At 45.2% G+C, this 20,000-nt stretch overlaps 1 protein-coding gene across 3 annotated transcripts in view; it reads left to right on the top strand.

Annotated features, from left to right (window-relative positions):
• Positions 1–20,000, top strand: part of LOC110516509 (lethal(2) giant larvae protein homolog 1-like) — a 91,116-nt gene that overhangs the window by 42,783 nt on the left and 28,333 nt on the right. For all 3 annotated transcript variants that reach the window (XM_036972300.1, XM_036972302.1, XM_036972301.1), the window contains exons 6-13: positions 1,421–1,583; positions 1,811–1,946; positions 6,025–6,079; positions 10,593–10,747; positions 11,075–11,304; positions 13,035–13,102; positions 15,187–15,361; positions 18,672–18,776. In XM_036972300.1, the coding sequence (XP_036828195.1) occupies positions 1,421–1,583; positions 1,811–1,946; positions 6,025–6,079; positions 10,593–10,747; positions 11,075–11,304; positions 13,035–13,102; positions 15,187–15,361; positions 18,672–18,776 (1,087 nt within the window). The remainder of the gene's footprint in view (positions 1–1,420; positions 1,584–1,810; positions 1,947–6,024; positions 6,080–10,592; positions 10,748–11,074; positions 11,305–13,034; positions 13,103–15,186; positions 15,362–18,671; positions 18,777–20,000) is intronic.

Here is a 20,000-nt window from a genome sequence, read left to right as displayed (position 1 = left end):
AGGGCCTCCTGTTGTCATGGTTGTTAGGGGGAAGGGCCTCCTGTTGTCATGGTCGTTAGGGGGAAGGGCCTCCTGTTGTCATGGTCGTTAGGGGGAAGGGCCTCCTGTTGTCATGGTCGTTAGGGGGAAGGGCCTCCTGTTGTCATGGTTGTTAGGGGGAAGGGCCTCCTGTTGTCATGGTTGTTAGGGGGAAGGGCCTCCTGTTGTCATGGTTGTTAGGGGGAAGGGCCTCCTGTTGTCATGGTTGTTAGGGGGAAGGGCCTCCTGTTGTCATGGTTGTTAGGGGGAAGAGCCTCCTGTTGTCATGGTTGTTAGGGGGAAGAGCCTCCTGTTGTCATGGTTGTTAGGGGGAAGAGCCTCCTGTTGTCATGGTTGTTAGGGGGAAGAGCCTCCTGTTGTCATGGTTGTTAGGGGGAAGAGCCTCCTGTTGTCATGGTTGTTAGGGGGAAGGGCCTCCTGTTGTCATGGTTGTTAGGGGGAAGAGCCTTGACTCGGTGCTAACGAGGGCTCAACGTCACATCACAGAGAGGGGGCTGGAGGTTCAGAGGGTGAGGGAGAGAGAGGGGACTGGTGGTTCAGAGGGTGAGGGATGAGGTGAGGGAGAGAGAGGGGACTGGTGGTTCAAAGGGTGAGGGATGAGGTGAGGGAGAGGGAAGGGGGTTGGGGTTGAGAGGGTGAGAGACGGGGAGATGGAGAGACACAATGAAATGCTTTGTGGGTAATGTTTGTGGTTCGGTGGTGGCGACCATCCTTTCTGCTGGACTGCCCTCTCCTCAGTCACTGTGTGGAGGGGGCACAATCCATACACTTCTCTCCTCAGTCACTGTGTGGAGGGGGGCACAAGCCCTACACTTCTCTCCTCAGTCACTGTGTGGAGGGGGCACAATCCCTACACTTCTCTCCTCAGTCACTGTGTGGAGGGGGGCACAAGCCCTACACTTCTCTCCTCAGTCACTGTGTGGAGGGGGGCACATTCCATACACTTCTCTCCTCAGTCACTGTGTGGTGGGGGGCACAATCCCTACACTTCTCTCCTCAGTCACTGTGTGGTGGGGGGCACAATCCCTACACTTCTCTCCTCAGTCACTGTGTGGAGGGGGGCACAATCCATACACTTCTCTTCTCAGTCACTGTGTGGAGGAGGGCACAATCACTACACTTCTCTCCTCAGTCACTGTGTGGAGGAGGGCACAATCCCTACACTTCTCTCCTCAGTCACTGTGTGGAGGGGGGCAGCGTACCTGTGGACTACAGGTGGCTGATGGGTAACGGTGTTTTTCAGCATACCTGTGGACTACAGGTGGCTGATGGGTAACGGTGTTTTTCAGCATACCTGTGGACTACAGGTGGCTGATGGGTAACGGTGTTTTTCAGCATACCTGTGGACTACAGGTGGCTGATGGGTAACGGTGTTTTTCAGCATACCTGAGGACTACAGGTGTGGGAAGTCTCTGGGACCGGTGGAGTCGTTACAGGAACACCCCAAGCAGCCAGGGAAGATTCTGATTGGCTACAGCAGAGGCCTGGTCGTCCTATGGGATCTCAGCACCCGCAACGCAGAACACATGTTCCTGGGAAAACAGGTGAATATGAACTGGACATAAATATAACTACAGCTCTGTCTGTCTTTCATGGCTCTCTGTCAGAAGTCGTTCTGCCTGTCGTCGTATTGCAGCTCTCTACTCTCCTTCCATTGTTCAAGGAAGTTCATTTGTTCCTTATTGTGCTACCAGGGGCCTATAATACGGCTAAATGCAGTGTGTGTCTGTTACAATATGGCTAAATGCAGTGTGTGTGTGTGTCTCTGCAGCAGCTGGAGTCCCTGGTGTGGGAACGTTCCGGTAGCTCCTTCGTCAGTTCCCATAGCGACGGGGGGTACAGCGTGTGGGCTGTTGCCAGTGGTAACACGTACACACACCAGCCTGTGTCCTCGTCCATCCCCTATGGTGAGAGATAGACATACACCCCCCCCCCCCCCCCCCCTTTAACCCCTACACACACACACACACACACACCCTAACCCCTACATACACACACACACACCCTAACCCCTACATACACACACACCCCCTAACCCCTACATACACACACACCCCCTAACCCCTACATACACACACACACCCTAACCCCTACATACACACACACACACCCTAACCCCTACATACACACACACACACCCTAACCCCTACACACACACACACACCCTAACCCCTACACACACACACACACCCTAACCCCTACATACACACACACCCCCTAACCCCTACACACACACACACACACACACACACACACACACACACACACCCTAACCCCTACACACACACCACCCTAACCCCTACACACACACCACCCTAACCCCTACACACACACACACACCCTAACCCCTACACACACACACACACACCCTAACCCCTACACACACACACACACACCCTAACCCCTACACACACACACCCTAACCCCTACACACACACCACCCTAACCCCTACACACACACACACACACACCCTAACCCCTACACACACCCCCCCTAACCCCCCCCCCCCCCCCCCCCCCCACAGACACACACACACACACAGACCTCATTAACTCCTTGTCATCTCCTTGTCATTAACTCCTTGTCTGTCTCGTTGTGTCTCAGGTCCGTTCCCTTGGGACCTCATTAACTCCTTGTCATCTGTCTCGTTGTGTCTCAGGTCCATTCCCTTGGGACCTCATTAACTCCTTGTCATCTGTCTCATTGTGTCTCAGGTCCGTTCCCTTGGGACCTCATTAACTCCTTGTCATCTGTCTCGTTGTGTCTCAGGTCCATTCCCTTGGGACCTCATTAACTCCTTGTCGTCTGTCTCGTTGTGTCTCAGGTCCGTTCCCTTGGGACCTCATTAACTCCTTGTCATCTCGTTGTGTCTCAGGTCCGTTCCCTTGGGACCTCATCAACTCCTTGTCATCTGTCTCGTTGTGTCTCAGGTCCGTTCCCTTGGGACCTCATTAACTCCTTGTCATCTGTCTCATTGTGTCTCAGGTCCATTCCCTTGGGACCTCATTAACTCCTTGTCGTCTGTCTCGTTGTGTCTCAGGTCCGTTCCCTTGGGACCTCATTAACTCCTTGTCATCTCGTTGTGTCTCAGGTCCGTTCCCTTGGGACCTCATTAACTCCTTGTCGTCTGTCTCGTTGTGTCTCAGGTCCGTTCCCTTGGGACCTCATCAACTCCTTGTCATCTGTCTCATTGTGTCTCAGGTCCATTCCCTTGGGACCTCATTAACTCCTTGTCGTCTGTCTCGTTGTGTCTCAGGTCCGTTCCCTTGGGACCTCATTAACTCCTTGTCATCTCGTTGTGTCTCAGGTCCGTTCCCTTGGGACCTCATTAACTCCTTGTCATCTCGTTGTGTCTCAGGTCCGTTCCCTTGGGACCTCATTAACTCCTTGTCGTCTGTCTCGTTGTGTCTCAGGTCCGTTCCCTTGGGACCTCATCAACTCCTTGTCATCTGTCTCATTGTGTCTCAGGTCCATTCCCTTGGGACCTCATTAACTCCTTGTCGTCTGTCTCGTTGTGTCTCAGGTCCGTTCCCTTGGGACCTCATTAACTCCTTGTCATCTCGTTGTGTCTCAGGTCCGTTCCCTTGGGACCTCATCAACTCCTTGTCATCTGTCTCGTTGTGTCTCAGGTCCGTTCCCTTGGGACCTCATTAACTCCTTGTTGTCTGTCTCGTTGTGTCTCAGGTCCGTTCCCTTGGGGCCTCATTAACTCCTTGTCATCTCGTTGTGTCTCAGGTCCGTTCCCTTGGGGCCTCATTAACTCCTTGTCATCTCGTTGTGTCTCAGGTCCGTTCCCTTGGGACCTCATTAACTCCCTGGCGCACCCATCCCGTTAGCGGGATCATTTTCGTCAACATCCACTGATTTCCAGAGCGCCAAATTCAAATTAAATTACAAAAAATATTTCATTTTCATGGAATCACAAGTGCAATATAGCAAAACACAGCTTGGCTTGTTGTTAATTCACCTAGTGTGTCAGATTTCAAAAAAGCTTTTCGGCGAAAGCATTACAAGCGTTTATGTGAGGACATCTCTCTCAGCAGACAAAACATTACTAACAGCTTGCAGCAAAGTAGATTGGTCACGAAAGTCAGAAAAGCAATAAAATGAATCGCTTACTTTTGATGATCTTCGGATGTTTGCACTCACGAGACTCCCAGTTACACAATAAATGTTCCTTTTGTTCCATAAAGATTATTTTTAGATCCAAAATACCTCAGTTTGTTTGGCGCGTTATGTTCAGAAATCCACAGGCTCGAGCGGTCACGACATCGCAGACGAAAATTCCAAATAGTATCCGTAAAGTTCGTAGAAACATGTCAAACGTTTTTTATAATCAATCCTCAGGTTGTTTTTACAATATATAATCGATAATATTTCAACCGGACAGTAGCTTCTTCAATAGGAGAGAGAAAATGTTCTGCTCCACTCTCTTGCCGCATGCAAAACGCTGCTGGCACCCAGCCATCCACTGACGCGATCTGATCTTTCTCGCTCATTTTCAGAATAAAAGCCTGAAACTATGTCTAAAGACTGGTCAAACCATGTGGTAGACATAGGAAAATGAATCTGGTTGATATCCCTTTAAATGGAGGGAAGGCATGCAATGGAACAGGGAGCTTTCAAAATAGAAGCCACTTCCTGGTTGGATTTTCCTCAGGTTTTCGCCTGCAATAACAGTTCTGTTATACTCACAGACAATATTTTTACAGTTTTGGAATCTTTAGTGTTTTCTATCCTAATCTGACAATTATATGCATATTCTAGATTCAGGGCCTGAGAAATAGGCAGTTTCATTTGGGGACGTTTTTTATCCAAACATCAAAATACTGCCCCCTACACTCAACAAGTTCACTCCTTGTCATCTGTCTCGTTGTGTCTCAGGTCCGTTACCTTGGGACCTCATTAAAACCTCTTGTATCTACCCATCCCTGATCCGGGAGCGTTGTCATCAACTGACATTAATTAGCATAACGCAACGGACATAAATATTACTAGAAAATATTCATGAAATGACAAGTGAAATATATTAGAACACAGCTTAGCCTTTTGTTAATCACCCTGTCATCTCAGATTTTGAAAATATGCTTTACAGCCAAAGCAAGACAAGCATTTGTGTAAGTTTATCAATAGCCTAGCATAGCATTATGCCTAGCTAGCTGCAGGGCAACCTGGTCACGAAAATCGGTAAAGCAATCAAATTAAATCGTTTACCTTTGATGAGCTTCGATGTTTTCACTCACAAGACTCCCAGTTAGACAGCAAATGTCCCTTTTTTCCAAAAATATTATTTTTGTAGCCAAAATAACTCCGTTAGTTCTTCACTTTTGACTGAGAATTAGACCGGAAATTGCGGTCACGACAACGCTGAAAAATATTCCAAATTAGCTCCATAATATCGACAGAAACATGGCAAACGTTGTTTATAATTAATCCTCAAGGTGTTTTTCAAATATCTATTCGATAATATATCAACCGGGACAGGTGGCTTCTTAGTAGGAAAGAGAGAAACAATGGCCGCATTTGTCCGTTACGCACAAAACACTCTGAGAGACTCCAGCTGATCACTGACGCAATGTTGACGTTCAGGCTCATTTTTCAAAATAAAAGCCTGAAACTATGTATTGTGACACTAGACACATTAGGGAAGCCATAGAAAAGTCATCTGGTTGATATCCCATTCACTGCTCAATAGGGACGCATAGGAACACAGAGCTTTCTAAATAAGAGTCCCTTCCTGATTGGATTTTTCTCAGGCTTTCACCTGCAATATTAGTTATGTTATACTCACAGACAATATTTTTACAGTTTTGGAAACTTTAGAGTGTTTTCTATCCTAAGCTGTCAATTATATGCATATTCTAGCATCTTGTCCTGAGAAATAGGCCGTTTACTTTGGGAATGTTATTTTCCAAAAATGAAAATAGTGCCCCCTAGATTCAACAGGTTTTTAACTACTTGTCATCTGTCTCGTTGTGTCTTAGGTCCATTCCCTTGTAAAGCCATCAACAAGATCTTATGGAGGACGATTCAGTCAGGGTGAGGAGTCAGGACCACTATCTATCTATTACTATCAGTATCTACTATCACTAGGATCCATTCTGGTAACACTATCAGTATCTACTATCACTAGGATCCATTCTGGTAACACTATCAGTACCTACTGTCACTAGGATCCATTTTGGTAACACTATCAGTATCTACTGTCACTAGGATCCATTCTGGTAACACTATCAGTATCTTCTATCACTAGGATCCATTCTGGTAACACTATCAGTCTCTACCATCACTAGGATCCATTCTAGTAACACTATCAGTCTCTACTATCACTAGGATCCATTCTGGTAACACTATCATTATCTACTGTCACTAGGGTTGATCCATTCTGGTAACACTATCAGTATCTACTGTCACTAGGATCCATTCTGGTAACACTATCAGTATCTACTGTCACTAGGATCCATTCTGGTAACACTATCAGTATCTACTGTCACTAGGATCCATTCTGGTAACACTATCAGTATCTACTATCACTAGGATCCATTCTGGTAACACTATCAGTATCTACTGTCACTAGGATCCATTCTGGTAACACTATCAGTATCTACTTTCACTAGGATCCATTCTGGTAACACTATCAGTATCTACTGTCACTAGGATCCATTCTGGTAACACTATCAGTATCTACTTTCACTAGGATCCATTCTGGTAACACTATCAGTATCTACTATCACTAGGGTTGATCCATTCTGGTAACACTATCAGTATCTACTGTCACTAGGATCCATTCTGGTAACACTATCAGTATCTACTATCACTAGGGTTGATCCATTCTGGTAACACTATCAGTATCTACTGTCACTAGGGTTGATCCATTCTGGTAATACTATCAGTATCACTAGGATCCATTCTGGTAACACTATCAGTATCTACTGTCACTAGGGTTGATCCATTCTGGTAACATTATCAGTATCTACTATCACTAGGGTTGATCCATTCTGGTAACACTATCAGTATCTACTGTCACTAGGGTTGATCCATTCTGGTAACACTATCAGTATCACTAGGATCCATTCTGGTAACACTATCAGTATCTACTGTCACAAGGGTTGATCCATTCTGGTAATACTATCAGTATCACTAGGATCCATTCTGGTAACACTATCAGTATCTACTGTCACTAGGGTTGATCCATTCTGGTAACACTATCAGTGTCTACTGTCACTAGGGTTGATCCATTCTGGTAACATTATCAGTATCTACTATCACTAGGATCCATTCTGGTAACACTATCAGTATCTACTGTCACTAGGGTTGATCCATTCTGATAACACTATCAGTATCACTAGGATCCATTCTGGTAACACTATCAGTATCTACTGTCACTAGGGTTGATCCATTCTGGTAACATTATCAGTATCTACTATCACTAGGATCCATTTTGGTAACACTATCAGTATCTACTGTCACTAGGATCCATTCTGGTAACACTATCAGTATCTACTGTCACTAGGATCCATTCTGGTAACACTATCAGTATCTTCTATCACTAGGATCCATTCTGGTAACACTATCAGTCTCTACCATCACTAGGATCCATTCTAGTAACACTATCAGTCTCTACTATCACTAGGATCCATTCTGGTAACACTATCATTATCTACTGTCACTAGGGTTGATCCATTCTGGTAACATTATCAGTATCTACTGTCACTAGGATCCATTCTGGTAACACTATCAGTATCTACTGTCACTAGGATCCATTCTGGTAACACTATCAGTATCTACTGTCACTGGGATCCATTCTGGTAACACTATCAGTATCTACTTTCACTAGGATCCATTCTGGTAACACTATCAGTATCTACTGTCACTAGGATCCATTCTGGTAACACTATCAGTATCTACTTTCACTAGGATCCATTCTGGTAACACTATCAGTATCTACTATCACTAGGGTTGATCCATTCTGGTAACACTATCAGTATCTACTGTCACTAGGATCCATTCTGGTAACACTATCAGTATCACTAGGATCCATTCTGGTAACACTATCAGTATCTACTGTCACTAGGATCCATTCTGGTAACACTATCAGTATCTACTGTCACTAGGGTTGATCCATTCTGGTAACATTATCAGTATCTACTATCACTAGGATCCATTCTGGTAACACTATCAGTATCTACTGTCACTAGGGTTGATCCATTCTGGTAACACTATCAGTATCTACTGTCACTAGGGTTGATCCATTCTGGTAATACTATCAGTATCACTAGGATCCATTCTGGTAACACTATCAGTATCTACTGTCACTAGGGTTGATTCATTCTGGTAACATTATCAGTATCTACTATCACTAGGGTTGATCCATTCTGGTAACACTATCAGTATCTACTGTCACTAGGGTTGATCCATTCTGGTAACAATATCAGTATCACTAGGATCCATTCTGGTATCAGTATCTACTGTCACTAGGGTTGATCCATTCTGGTAACACTATCAGTGTCTACTGTCACTAGGGTTGATCCATTCTGGTAACATTATCAGTATCTACTATCACTAGGATCCATTCTGGTAACACTATCAGTATCTACTGTCACTAGGGTTGATCCATTCTGGTAACATTATCAGTATCTACTGTCACTAGGGTTGATCCATTCTGGTAACAGGTAACACTATCAGTATCTACTGTCACTAGGGTTGATCCATTCTGGTAACACTATCAGTATCTACTGTCACTAGGGTTGATCCATTCTGGTAACACTATCAGTATCTACTATCACTAGGATCCATTCTGGTAACACTATCAGTATCTACTATCACTAGGATCCATTCTGGTAACACTATCAGTATCTACTATCACTAGGATCCATTCTGGTAACGCTATCAGTATCTACTATCACTAGGATCCATTCTGGTAACACTATCAGTATCTACTGTCACGGGTTGATCCATTCTGGTAACACTATCAGTATCTACTGTCACTGGGATCCATTCTGGTAACACTATCAGTATCTACTGTCACTAGGGTTGATCCATTCTGGTAACAATATCAGTATCTACTGTCACTAGGATCCATTCTGGTAACACTATCAGTATCTACTGTCACTAGGATCCATTCTGGTAACACTATCAGTATCTACTGTCACTAGGGTCCATTCTGGTAACACTATCAGTATCTACTGTCACTGGGATCCATTCTGGTAACACTATCAGTATCTACTATCACTAGGATCCATTCTGGTAACAGGTAACACTATCAGTATCTACTGTCACTAGGGTTGATCCATTCGGGTAACACTATCAGTATCTACTGTCTCTAGGGATCATTCTGGTAACACTATCAGTGTCTACTGTCACTAGGATCCATTCTGGTAACACTATCAGTATCTACTATCACTAGGATCCATTCTGGTAACACTATCAGTATCTACTATCACTAGGATCCATTCTGGTAACACTATCAGTGTCTACTGTCACTAGGATCCATTCTGGTAACACTATCAGTATCTACTATCACTAGGATCCATTCTGGTAACACTATCAGTATCTACTATCACTAGGATCCATTCTGGTAACACTATCAGTATCTACTATCACTAGGATCCATTCTGGTAACACTATCAGTATCTACTGTCACTAGGGTTGATCCATTCTGGTAACACTATCAGTATCTACTGTCACTAGGATCCATTCTGGTAACACTATCAGTATCTACTATCACTAGGGTTGATCCATTCTGGTAACAATATCAGTATCTACTGTCACTAGGATCCATTCTGGTAACACTATCAGTATCTACTGTCACTAGGATCCATTCTGGTAACACTATCAGTATCTACTGTCACTAGGGTCCATTCTGGTAACACTATCAGTATCTACTGTCACTGGGATCCATTCTGGTAACACTATCAGTATCTACTATCACTAGGATCCATTCTGGTAACAGGTAACACTATCAGTATCTACTGTCACTAGGGTTGATCCATTCGGGTAACACTATCAGTATCTACTGTCTCTAGGGATCATTCTGGTAACACTATCAGTGTCTACTGTCACTAGGATCCATTCTGGTAACACTATCAGTATCTACTATCACTAGGATCCATTCTGGTAACACTATCAGTATCTACTATCACTAGGATCCATTCTGGTAACACTATCAGTGTCTACTGTCACTAGGATCCATTCTGGTAACACTATCAGTATCTACTATCACTAGGATCCATTCTGGTAACACTATCAGTATCTACTATCACTAGGATCCATTCTGGTAACACTATCAGTATCTACTATCACTAGGATCCATTCTGGTAACACTATCAGTATCTACTGTCACTAGGGTTGATCCATTCTGGTAACACTATCAGTATCTACTGTCACTAGGATCCATTCTGGTAACACTATCAGTATCTACTATCACTAGGGTTGATCCATTCTGGTAACAATATCAGTATCTACTGTCTCACTGCCCCTCTCTCTCTCTATCTCTCACTGCCCCTCTCTCTCTCTGTCTCGCTCTGTCTCTCTGTCTCTGTCTCTCATGTAGGTGTCCAGTAGTCCTCTACAGTGGAGGAATGCCCAGGGCCAGTTATGGAGACCGTCACTGTGTGACCATCCAACAGGACAAACAACACGTCACTCTAGACTTCACATCCAGAGTTATAGACTTCTTCACCGTCCACACCACTGACCCGGAGCACGGTGAGAGAGAGAGAGACACGCACTTCTCCAGAGCGACTCAGACACAATTAGGATTAAGTGCCTTGCTCAAGGGCACATCTACCGATTAAAAAAAAAATAATAATTATTCAGCTAGTCTGCTCTGGGATTGGCCCTCCTCGTCGCTAGGCTACCTGACCCCCTGTGTTAATGTGTATTTCCTCTCCCAGACTATGATGATCCTAAAGCCCTCGTGGTGTTACTAGAGGAGGAGCTGGTTGTAATAGACCTCCTGACCACCGGGTGGCCCTCTGTCCCTCCTCTCTACCTGACCCCCCCTGTGTTAATAATGTGTATTTCCTCTCCCAGACTATGATGATCCTAAAGCCCTCGTGGTGTTACTAGAGGAGGAGCTGGTTGTAATAGACCTCTTGACCACCGGGTGGCCCTCTGTCCCTCCTCCTTACCTGGCTCCGCTCCACTCCTCCGCCATCACCACATCCTGTCACCTGGACAACGTCCCCGCCAAGCTCTGGGACCGCCTGGCCGCCGCCGGGAACAACCAGGGCGCTCAGCCTGGAGTGAGACACGCACACGGGGTGAGACACTGTACACACACACACACAGACACAGACACACGGGGTGAGACACTGTACACACACACACACGCACACGGGGTGAGACACTGTACACACACACACAGACACACACACACTCATGGAGTGAGACACACACACACACGTGTTCTCACCTACCCCAACCAGTGTCTTATTCATTAGGCACCAAATGGAAGAGAACAGATGGAAACGGTGAGGGACTCCCTGAACTTGTCCAATGAGGAAACCCTTGTTTTTTGTTTTCTGTTGCGAAATGTTTTGTTACTGTGTGCACTAATGAATATGGCCCAGGTGTATCTGTATCTGTGAGAAATTATATATTTTCAACCAGTTTTGCTCACTGGGTTTTAGCAAGTCCTTCCTAGCTTAGCAGCAGTCTAGCCTGTATTAGCGTTGTTAGCTTAGCAACAGCTTAGTGTTGTTAGTTTAGTAGCAGGTTAGTCTGTATTAGCGTTGTTAGCTTAGCAACAGCTTAGCGTTGTTAGCTTAACAGCGGATTAGTCTCTATTAGCGGTGTTAGCTTAGCAGCAGGTTAGTCTGTATTAGCGTTGTTAGCTTAGCAGCAGGTTAGTCTGTATTAGCATTGTTAGCTTAGCAGCAGGTTAGCCTGTATCAGCATTGTTAGCTTAGCTGCAGATGTCCACAGTTAAAGGCTTTGCAGCCAGTACCAGCTGTCGTATATCATACCAGCCTGCCTACGTGTGGCAGTGCCAGGGAGGGTTGGAGTTGGCACTAGAACAGAGGGATCAGAGGGACAGGTCGTCAGAGGGACAGGTCGTCAGAGGGACAGGTCGTCAGAGGGACAGGTCGTCAGAGGGACAGGTCGTCAGAGGGACAGGTCGTCAGAGGGACAGGTCGTCAGAAGGACGGGTGACGGGTCGTCAGAGGGACGGGTCGTCAGAGGGACGGGTCGTCAGAGGGACGGGTCGTCAGAGGGACGGGTCGTCAGAGGGACGGGTCGTCAGAGGGACGGGTCGTCAGAGGGACCGGTCGTCAGAGGGACCGGTCATCAGAGGGGTCAGAGGGACAGGTCGTCAGAGAGACAGGTCATCAAAGGGGTCAGAGGGACAGGTCATAGGGACATGTCATCAGAGAGACAGGTCATCAGAGGGGTCAGAGGGACAGGTCATCAGAGGGGTCAGAGGGACAGGTCGTCAGAGAGACAGGTCATCAGAGGGGTCAGAGGGACAGGTCATAGGGACAGGTCATCAGAGAGACAGGTCATCAGAGGGGTCAGAGGGACAGGTCGTCAGAGGGACAGGTCATCAGAGGGGTCAGAGGGACAGGTCGTCAGAGGGACAGGTCATCAGAGGGACAGGTCGTCAGAGGTCGTCAGAGGGACAGGTCGTCAGAGACAGGTCATCAGAGGGGTCAGAGGGACAGGTCGTCAGAGGGACAGGTCGTCAGAGGGACAGGTCGTCAGAGGGACAGGTCGTCAGAGGGGTCAGAGGGACAGGTCATCAGAGGGGTCAGAGGGACAGGTCGTCAGAGGGACAGGTCGTCAGAGGGGTCAGAGGGACAGGTCGTCAGAGGGACAGGTCGTCAGAGGGGTCAGAGGGACAGGTCGTCAGAGGGACAGGTCATCAGGTGTTCACGGCTGGATGAATGAGGCCTTATTCACAAATTAGTCTCTCTGCTGCAATGTGTGTGTCAGTCATCTAACTGTGTGTGTGTGTGTGTGTGTGTGTGTGTGTGTGTGTGTGTGTGTGTAGAGTTGGCCGATATGTGGAGGAAAGAATCTAGCGCCCCCGCCCAGACAACAGGAGTTGCTGCTGACGGGGTAAACACACACACACACACACACACACACACACACACACACACACACACACACACGTAGTCTTCCTCCTGTCTCCAGTATGTTAGAGGTGTGTATCTACTGTCTCCACTATGTTAGAGGTGTCTTCCTCCTGTCTCCACTATGTTAGAGGTGTGTATCTACTGTCTCCACTATGTTAGAGGTGTGTATCTACTGTCTCCACTATGTTAGGGGTGTGTATCTACTGTCTCCACTATGTTAGATGAGGTGTGTATCTACTGTCTCCACTATGTTAGATGAGGTGTGTATCTACTGTCTCCACTATGTTAGATGAGGTGTGTATCTACTGTCTCCACTATGTTAGATGAGGTGTGTATCTACTGTCTCCACTATGTTAGATGAGGTGTGTATCTACGGTCTCCACTATGTTAGATGAGGTGTGTCTCTACTGTCTCCACTATGTTAGAGGTGTGTATCTACTGTCTCCACTATGTTAGAGGTGTGTATCTACTGTCTCCACTATGTTAGAGGTGTGTATCTACTGTCTCCACTATGTTAGATGAGGTGTGTATCTACTGTCTCCACTATGTTAGAGGTGTGTATCTACTGTCTCCACTATGTTAGATGAGGTGTGTATCTACTGTCTCCACTATGTTAGAGGTGTGTATCTACTGTCTCCACTATGTTAGATGAGGTGTGTATCTACTGTCTCCACTATGTTAGAGGTGTGTATCTACTGTCTCCACTATGTTAGATGAGGTGTGTATCTACTGTCTCCACTATGTTAGAGGTGTGTATCTACTGTCTCCACTATGTTAGAGGTGTGTATCTACTGTCTCCACTATGTTAGAGGTGTGTATCTACTGTCTCCACTATGTTAGAGGTGTGTATCTACTGTCTCCACTATGTTAGATGAGGTGTGTATCTACTGTCTCCACTATGTTAGATGAGGTGTGTATCTACTGTCTCCACTATGTTAGATGAGGTGTGTATCTACTGTCTCCACTATGTTAGATGAGGTGTGTATCTACAGTCTCCACTATGTTACATGAGGTGTGTATCTACTGTCTCCACTATGTTACATGAGGTGTGTATCTACTGTCTCCACTATGTTAGATGAGGTGTGTATCTACTGTCTCCACTATGTTAGATGAGGTGTGTATCTACTGTCTCCACTATGTTAGATGAGGTGTGTATCTACTGTCTCCACTATGTTAGATGAGGTGTGTATCTACTGTCTCCACTATGTTAGAGGTGTGTACAGTTGAAGTCGGAAGTTTACATCCACTTAGGTTGGAGTCATTAAAACTCGTTTTTCAACCACTCCACACATTTCTTGTTAACAAACTATAGTTTTGGCAAGTCGGTTAGGACATCTACTTTGTGCTTGACACAAGTCATTTCTCCAACATTTGTTTACAGACAGATTATTTCACTTATAATTCAGTGTATTACAATTCCAGTGGGTCAGAAGTTTACATACACTAAGTTGACTGTGCCTTTAAACAGATTGGAAAATTCCAGAAAATAATGTCATGGCTTTAGAAGCTTCTGATAGGCTAATTGACATCATTTGAGTCAATTGGAGGTGTACCTGTGGATGTATTTCAAGGCCTACCTTCAAACTCAGTGCCTCTTTGCTTGACATCATGGGGAAAATCAAAAGAAATCAGCCAAAACCTCAGAAAAAAATTCTGGTTCATCCTTGGGAGCAATTTCCAAACACCTGAAGGTACCACGTTCATCTGTACAAACAATAGTACGCAAGTATAAACACCATGGGACCACGCAGCCGCCATACCACTCAGGAAGGAGACACGTTCTGTCTCCTAGAGATGAACGTACTTTGGTGCAAAAAGTGCTAATCAATCCCAGAGCAACAGTAAAGGACCTTGTGAAGATGCTGGAGGAAACCGGTACAAAACTATCTATATCCACAGTAAAACGAGTCCTATATCGACTTCACCTGAAAGGCCGCTCAGCAAGGAAGAATTGTGAAAAACTGAGTTTAAATATATTTGGCCAAGGTGTATGTAAACTTCTGACCTCTACTGCGTCTCCTGTCTCCACTATGTTAAAAGAAGTGTGTGTGTGTGTGTGTGCAGGCATGAGGACGGTACAGTGCGGTTCTGGAATGTGTCTGCTGTTGCCATGACTCCTCTCTACAAGCTCAGCACGGCTAACGTCTTCCATACCGACTGTGACCCTAACGACGACCCCCTGGACCCTACCAATGACCCCGAAGCACTGCAAGAGGAGGAGTGGCCTCCCTTCAGGAAGGTCAGAACACAGACACATGCACACACACTGACACACACACATGCAGACACGCAAGCACAAGCTCACACATTTCTTATAAATTTGCAAACATTTCTAAAAACCTGTTTTCACTTTGTCATTGTGGGGTATTGAGTCATTATGGGGTATTGTGCCATTATGGGGTATTGAGTCATTATGGGGTATTGAGTCATTATGGGGTATTGTGTCATTATGGGGTATTGTGTCATTATGGGGTATTGTGCCATTATGGGGTATTGAGTCATTATGGGGTATTGAGTCATTATGGGGTATTGAGTCATTATGGGGTATTGAGTCATTATGGGGTATTGAGTCATTATGGGGTATTGTGCCATTATGGGGTATTGTGTCACTATGGGGTATTGAGTCATTATGGGGTATTGAGTCACTATGGGGTATTGTGTCACTATGGGGTATTGTGTCATTATGGGGTATTGTGTCACTATGGGGTATTGTGTCATTATGGGGTATTGTGTCATTATGGGGTATTGAGTCATTATGGGGTATTGAGTCATTATGGGGTATTGAGTCATTATGGGGTATTGTGTCACTATGGGGTATTGTGTCACTATGGGGTATTGTGTCACTATGGGGTATTGAGTCATTATGGGGTATTGAGTCATTATGGGGTATTGAGTCACTATGGGGTATTGTGTCACTATGGGGTATTGTGTCACTATGGGGTATTGAGTCATTATGGGGTATTGAGTCATTATGGGGTATTTTGATTCTGTATAGTGATGATGATGATGATGTGTGTTCTAGGTGGGCTGTTTTGATCCGTATAGTGATGATGATGATGATGATGTGTGTTCTAGGTGGGCTGTTTTGATCCGTATAGTGATGATGATGATGTGTGTTCTAGGTGGGCTGTTTTGATCTGTATAGTGATGATGATGATGATGATGATGATGATGATGTGTGTTCTAGGTGGGCTGTTTTGATCCGTATAGTGATGATGATGATGATGATGATGTGTGTTCTAGGTGGGCTGTTTTGATCCGTATAGTGATGATGATGATGATGATGATGATGATGATGATGATGATGTGTGTTCTAGATGGGCTGTTTTGATCCGTATAGTGATGATGATGATGATGATGATGTGTGTTCTAGGTGGGCTGTTTTGATCTGTATAGTGATGATGATGATGTGTGTTCTAGGTGGGCTGTTTTGATCCGTATAGTGATGATGATGATGATGATGATGTGTGTTCTAGGTGGGCTGTTTTGATCTGTATAGTGATGATGATGATGATGATGATGTGTGTTCTAGGTGGGCTGTTTTGATCTGTATAGTGATGATGATGATGATGATGATGATGTGTGTTCTAGATGGGCTGTTTTGATCCGTATAGTGATGATGATGTGTGTTCTAGGTGGGCTGTTTTGATCCGTATAGTGATGATGATGATGATGATGATGATGATGATGATGTGTGTTCTAGGTGGGCTGTTTTGATCCGTATAGTGATGATGATGATGTGTGTTCTAGGTGGGCTGTTTTGATCCGTATAGTGATGATGATGATGATGATGTGTGTTCTAGGTGGGCTGTTTTGATCCGTATAGTGATGATGATGATGATGATGTGTGTTCTAGGTGGGCTGTTTTGATCCGTATAGTGATGATGATGATGATGATGTGTGTTCTAGGTGGGCTGTTTTGATCCGTATAGTGATGATGATGTGTGTTCTAGATGGGCTGTTTTGATCCGTATAGTGATGATGATGATGATGATGTGTGTTCTAGGTGGGCTGTTTTGATCCGTATAGTGATGATGATGATGATGATGATGTGTGTTCTAGATGGGCTGTTTTGATCCGTATAGTGATGATGATGATGATGATGTGTGTTCTAGGTGGGCTGTTTTGATCCGTATAGTGATGATGATGATGATGATGTGTGTTCTAGGTGGGCTGTTTTGATCTGTATAGTGATGATGATGATGTGTGTTCTAGGTGGGCTGTTTTGATCCGTATAGTGATGATGATGATGATGATGTGTGTTCTAGGTGGGCTGTTTTGATCTGTATAGTGATGATGATGATGTGTGTTCTAGGTGGGCTGTTTTGATCTGTATAGTGATGATGATGATGTGTGTTCTAGGTGGGCTGTTTTGATCTGTATAGTGATGATGATGTGTGTTCTAGGTGGGCTGCTTTGATCTGTATAGTGATGATGATGATGATGATGTGTGTTCTAGGTGGGCTGTTTTGATCCGTATAGTGATGATGATGATGATGATGATGATGTGTGTTCTAGGTGGGCTGTTTTGATCCGTATAGTGATGATGATGATGATGATGTGTGTTCTAGGTGGGCTGTTTTGATCCGTATAGTGATGATGATGATGATGATGATGATGATGATGATGATGATGTGTGTTCTAGATGGGCTGTTTTGATCTGTATAGTGATGATGATGATGTGTGTTCTAGATGGGCTGTTTTGATTCGTATAGTGATGATGATGATGATGATGATGATGTGTGTTCTAGATGGGCTGTTTTGATCCGTATAGTGATGATGATGATGATGTGTGTTCTAGGTGGGCTGTTTTGATCCGTATAGTGATGATGATGATGATGATGATGATGTGTGTTCTAGGTGGGCTGTTTTGATCCGTATAGTGATGATGATGATGATGATGATGATGTGTGTTCTAGGTGGGCTGTTTTGATCCGTATAGTGATGATGATGATGATGATGTGTGTTCTAGGTGGGCTGTTTTGATCCGTATAGTGATGATGATGATGATGTGTGTTCTAGGTGGGCTGTTTTGATCCGTATAGTGATGATGATGATGATGTGTGTTCTAGGTGGGCTGTTTTGATCCGTATAGTGATGATGATGATGATGATGTGTGTTCTAGATGGGCTGTTTTGATCTGTATAGTGATGATGATGTGTGTTCTAGATGGGCTGTTTTGATTCGTATAGTGATGATGATGATGTGTGTTCTAGATGGGCTGTTTTGATCCGTATAGTGATGATGATGATGATGATGATGATGATGTGTGTTCTAGGTGGGCTGTTTTGATCCGTATAGTGATGATGATGATGTGTGTTCTAGGTGGGCTGTTTTGATCCGTATAGTGATGATGATGATGATGATGTGTGTTCTAGGTGGGCTGTTTTGATCCGTATAGTGATGATGATGATGATGATGTGTGTTCTAGGTGGGCTGTTTTGATCCGTATAGTGATGATGATGATGATGATGTGTGTTCTAGGTGGGCTGTTTTGATCCGTATAGTGATGATGATGATGATGATGATGATGATGATGTGTGTTCTAGGTGGGCTGTTTTGATCCGTATAGTGATGATCCTCGTCTGGGGATCCAGAAGATCAGTCTGTGTAAATACAGCTGTAGACTGGTGGTGGCCGGGACCGCTGGACAGGTACCACACACACACACACACACTGTGTTTGTGTAATTAGACACTCCCTCATCTTCTTGAGAGCCAATAAAATCTAAGTTCATGTGTGTCTGTTTCTCCAGGTGATCGTGCTGGGTCTGAGTGATGAATGGTCTCTCTGTCTCTGTCTGTGTGTCTGTGTCTCCAGGTGATCGTGCTGGGTCTGAGTGATGAATGGTCTCTCTGTCTCTGTCTGTGTCTCCAGGTGATCGTACTGGGTCTGAGTGATGAATGGTCTCTCTGTCTCTGTCTGTGTGTGTCTGTGTCTCCAGGTGATCGTGCTGGGTCTGAGTGATGAATGGTCTCTCTGTCTCTGTCTGTGTCTCCAGGTGATCGTACTGGGTCTGAGTGATGAATGGTCTCTCTGTCTCTGTCTGTGTGTGTCTGTGTCTCCAGGTATTCGTACTGGGTCTGAGTGATGAATGGTCTCTCTGTCTCTGTCTCTGTGTGTCTGTGTCTCCAGGTGATCGTACTGGGTCTGAGTGATGAATGGTCTCTCTGTCTCTGTCTCTGTCTGTGTGTCTGTGTCTCCAGGTGATCGTGCTGGGTCTGAGTGATGAATGGTCTCTCTGTCTCTGTGTGTCTGTGTCTCCAGGTGATCGTGCTGGGTCTGAGTGATGAATGGTCTCTCTGTCTCTGTCTGTGTCTCCAGGTGATCGTACTGGGTCTGAGTGATGAATGGTCTCTCTGTCTCTGTCTGTGTGTGTCTGTGTCTCCAGGTATTCGTACTGGGTCTGAGTGATGAATGGTCTCTCTGTCTCTGTCTCTGTGTGTCTGTGTCTCCAGGTGATCGTACTGGGTCTGAGTGATGAATGGTCTCTCTGTCTCTGTCTCTGTCTGTGTGTCTGTGTCTCCAGGTGATCGTGCTGGGTCTGAGTGATGAATGGTCTCTCTGTCTCTGTCTGTCTCTGTGTGTCTGTGTCTCCAGGTGATCGTGCTGGGTCTGAGTGATGAATGGTCTCTCTGTCTCTGTCTGTCTCTGTGTGTCTGTGTCTCCAGGTGATCGTGCTGGATCTGAGTGATGAATGGTCTCTCTGTCTCTGTCTGTGTCTCCAGGTGATCGTACTGGGTCTGAGTGATGAATGGTCTCTCTGTCTCTGTCTGTGTGTGTCTGTGTCTCCAGGTATTCGTACTGGGTCTGAGTGATGAATGGTCTCTCTGTCTCTGTCTCTGTGTGTCTGTGTCTCCAGGTGATCGTACTGGGTC

This window comes from Oncorhynchus mykiss, unplaced genomic scaffold (genome assembly GCF_013265735.2).
Source record: "Oncorhynchus mykiss isolate Arlee unplaced genomic scaffold, USDA_OmykA_1.1 un_scaffold_140, whole genome shotgun sequence".
Lineage (NCBI taxonomy): Eukaryota > Metazoa > Chordata > Actinopteri > Salmoniformes > Salmonidae > Oncorhynchus > Oncorhynchus mykiss.
Note: the sequence above shows the minus strand (reverse complement) of the source record. Positions and strands in the feature narration are given on the sequence as shown.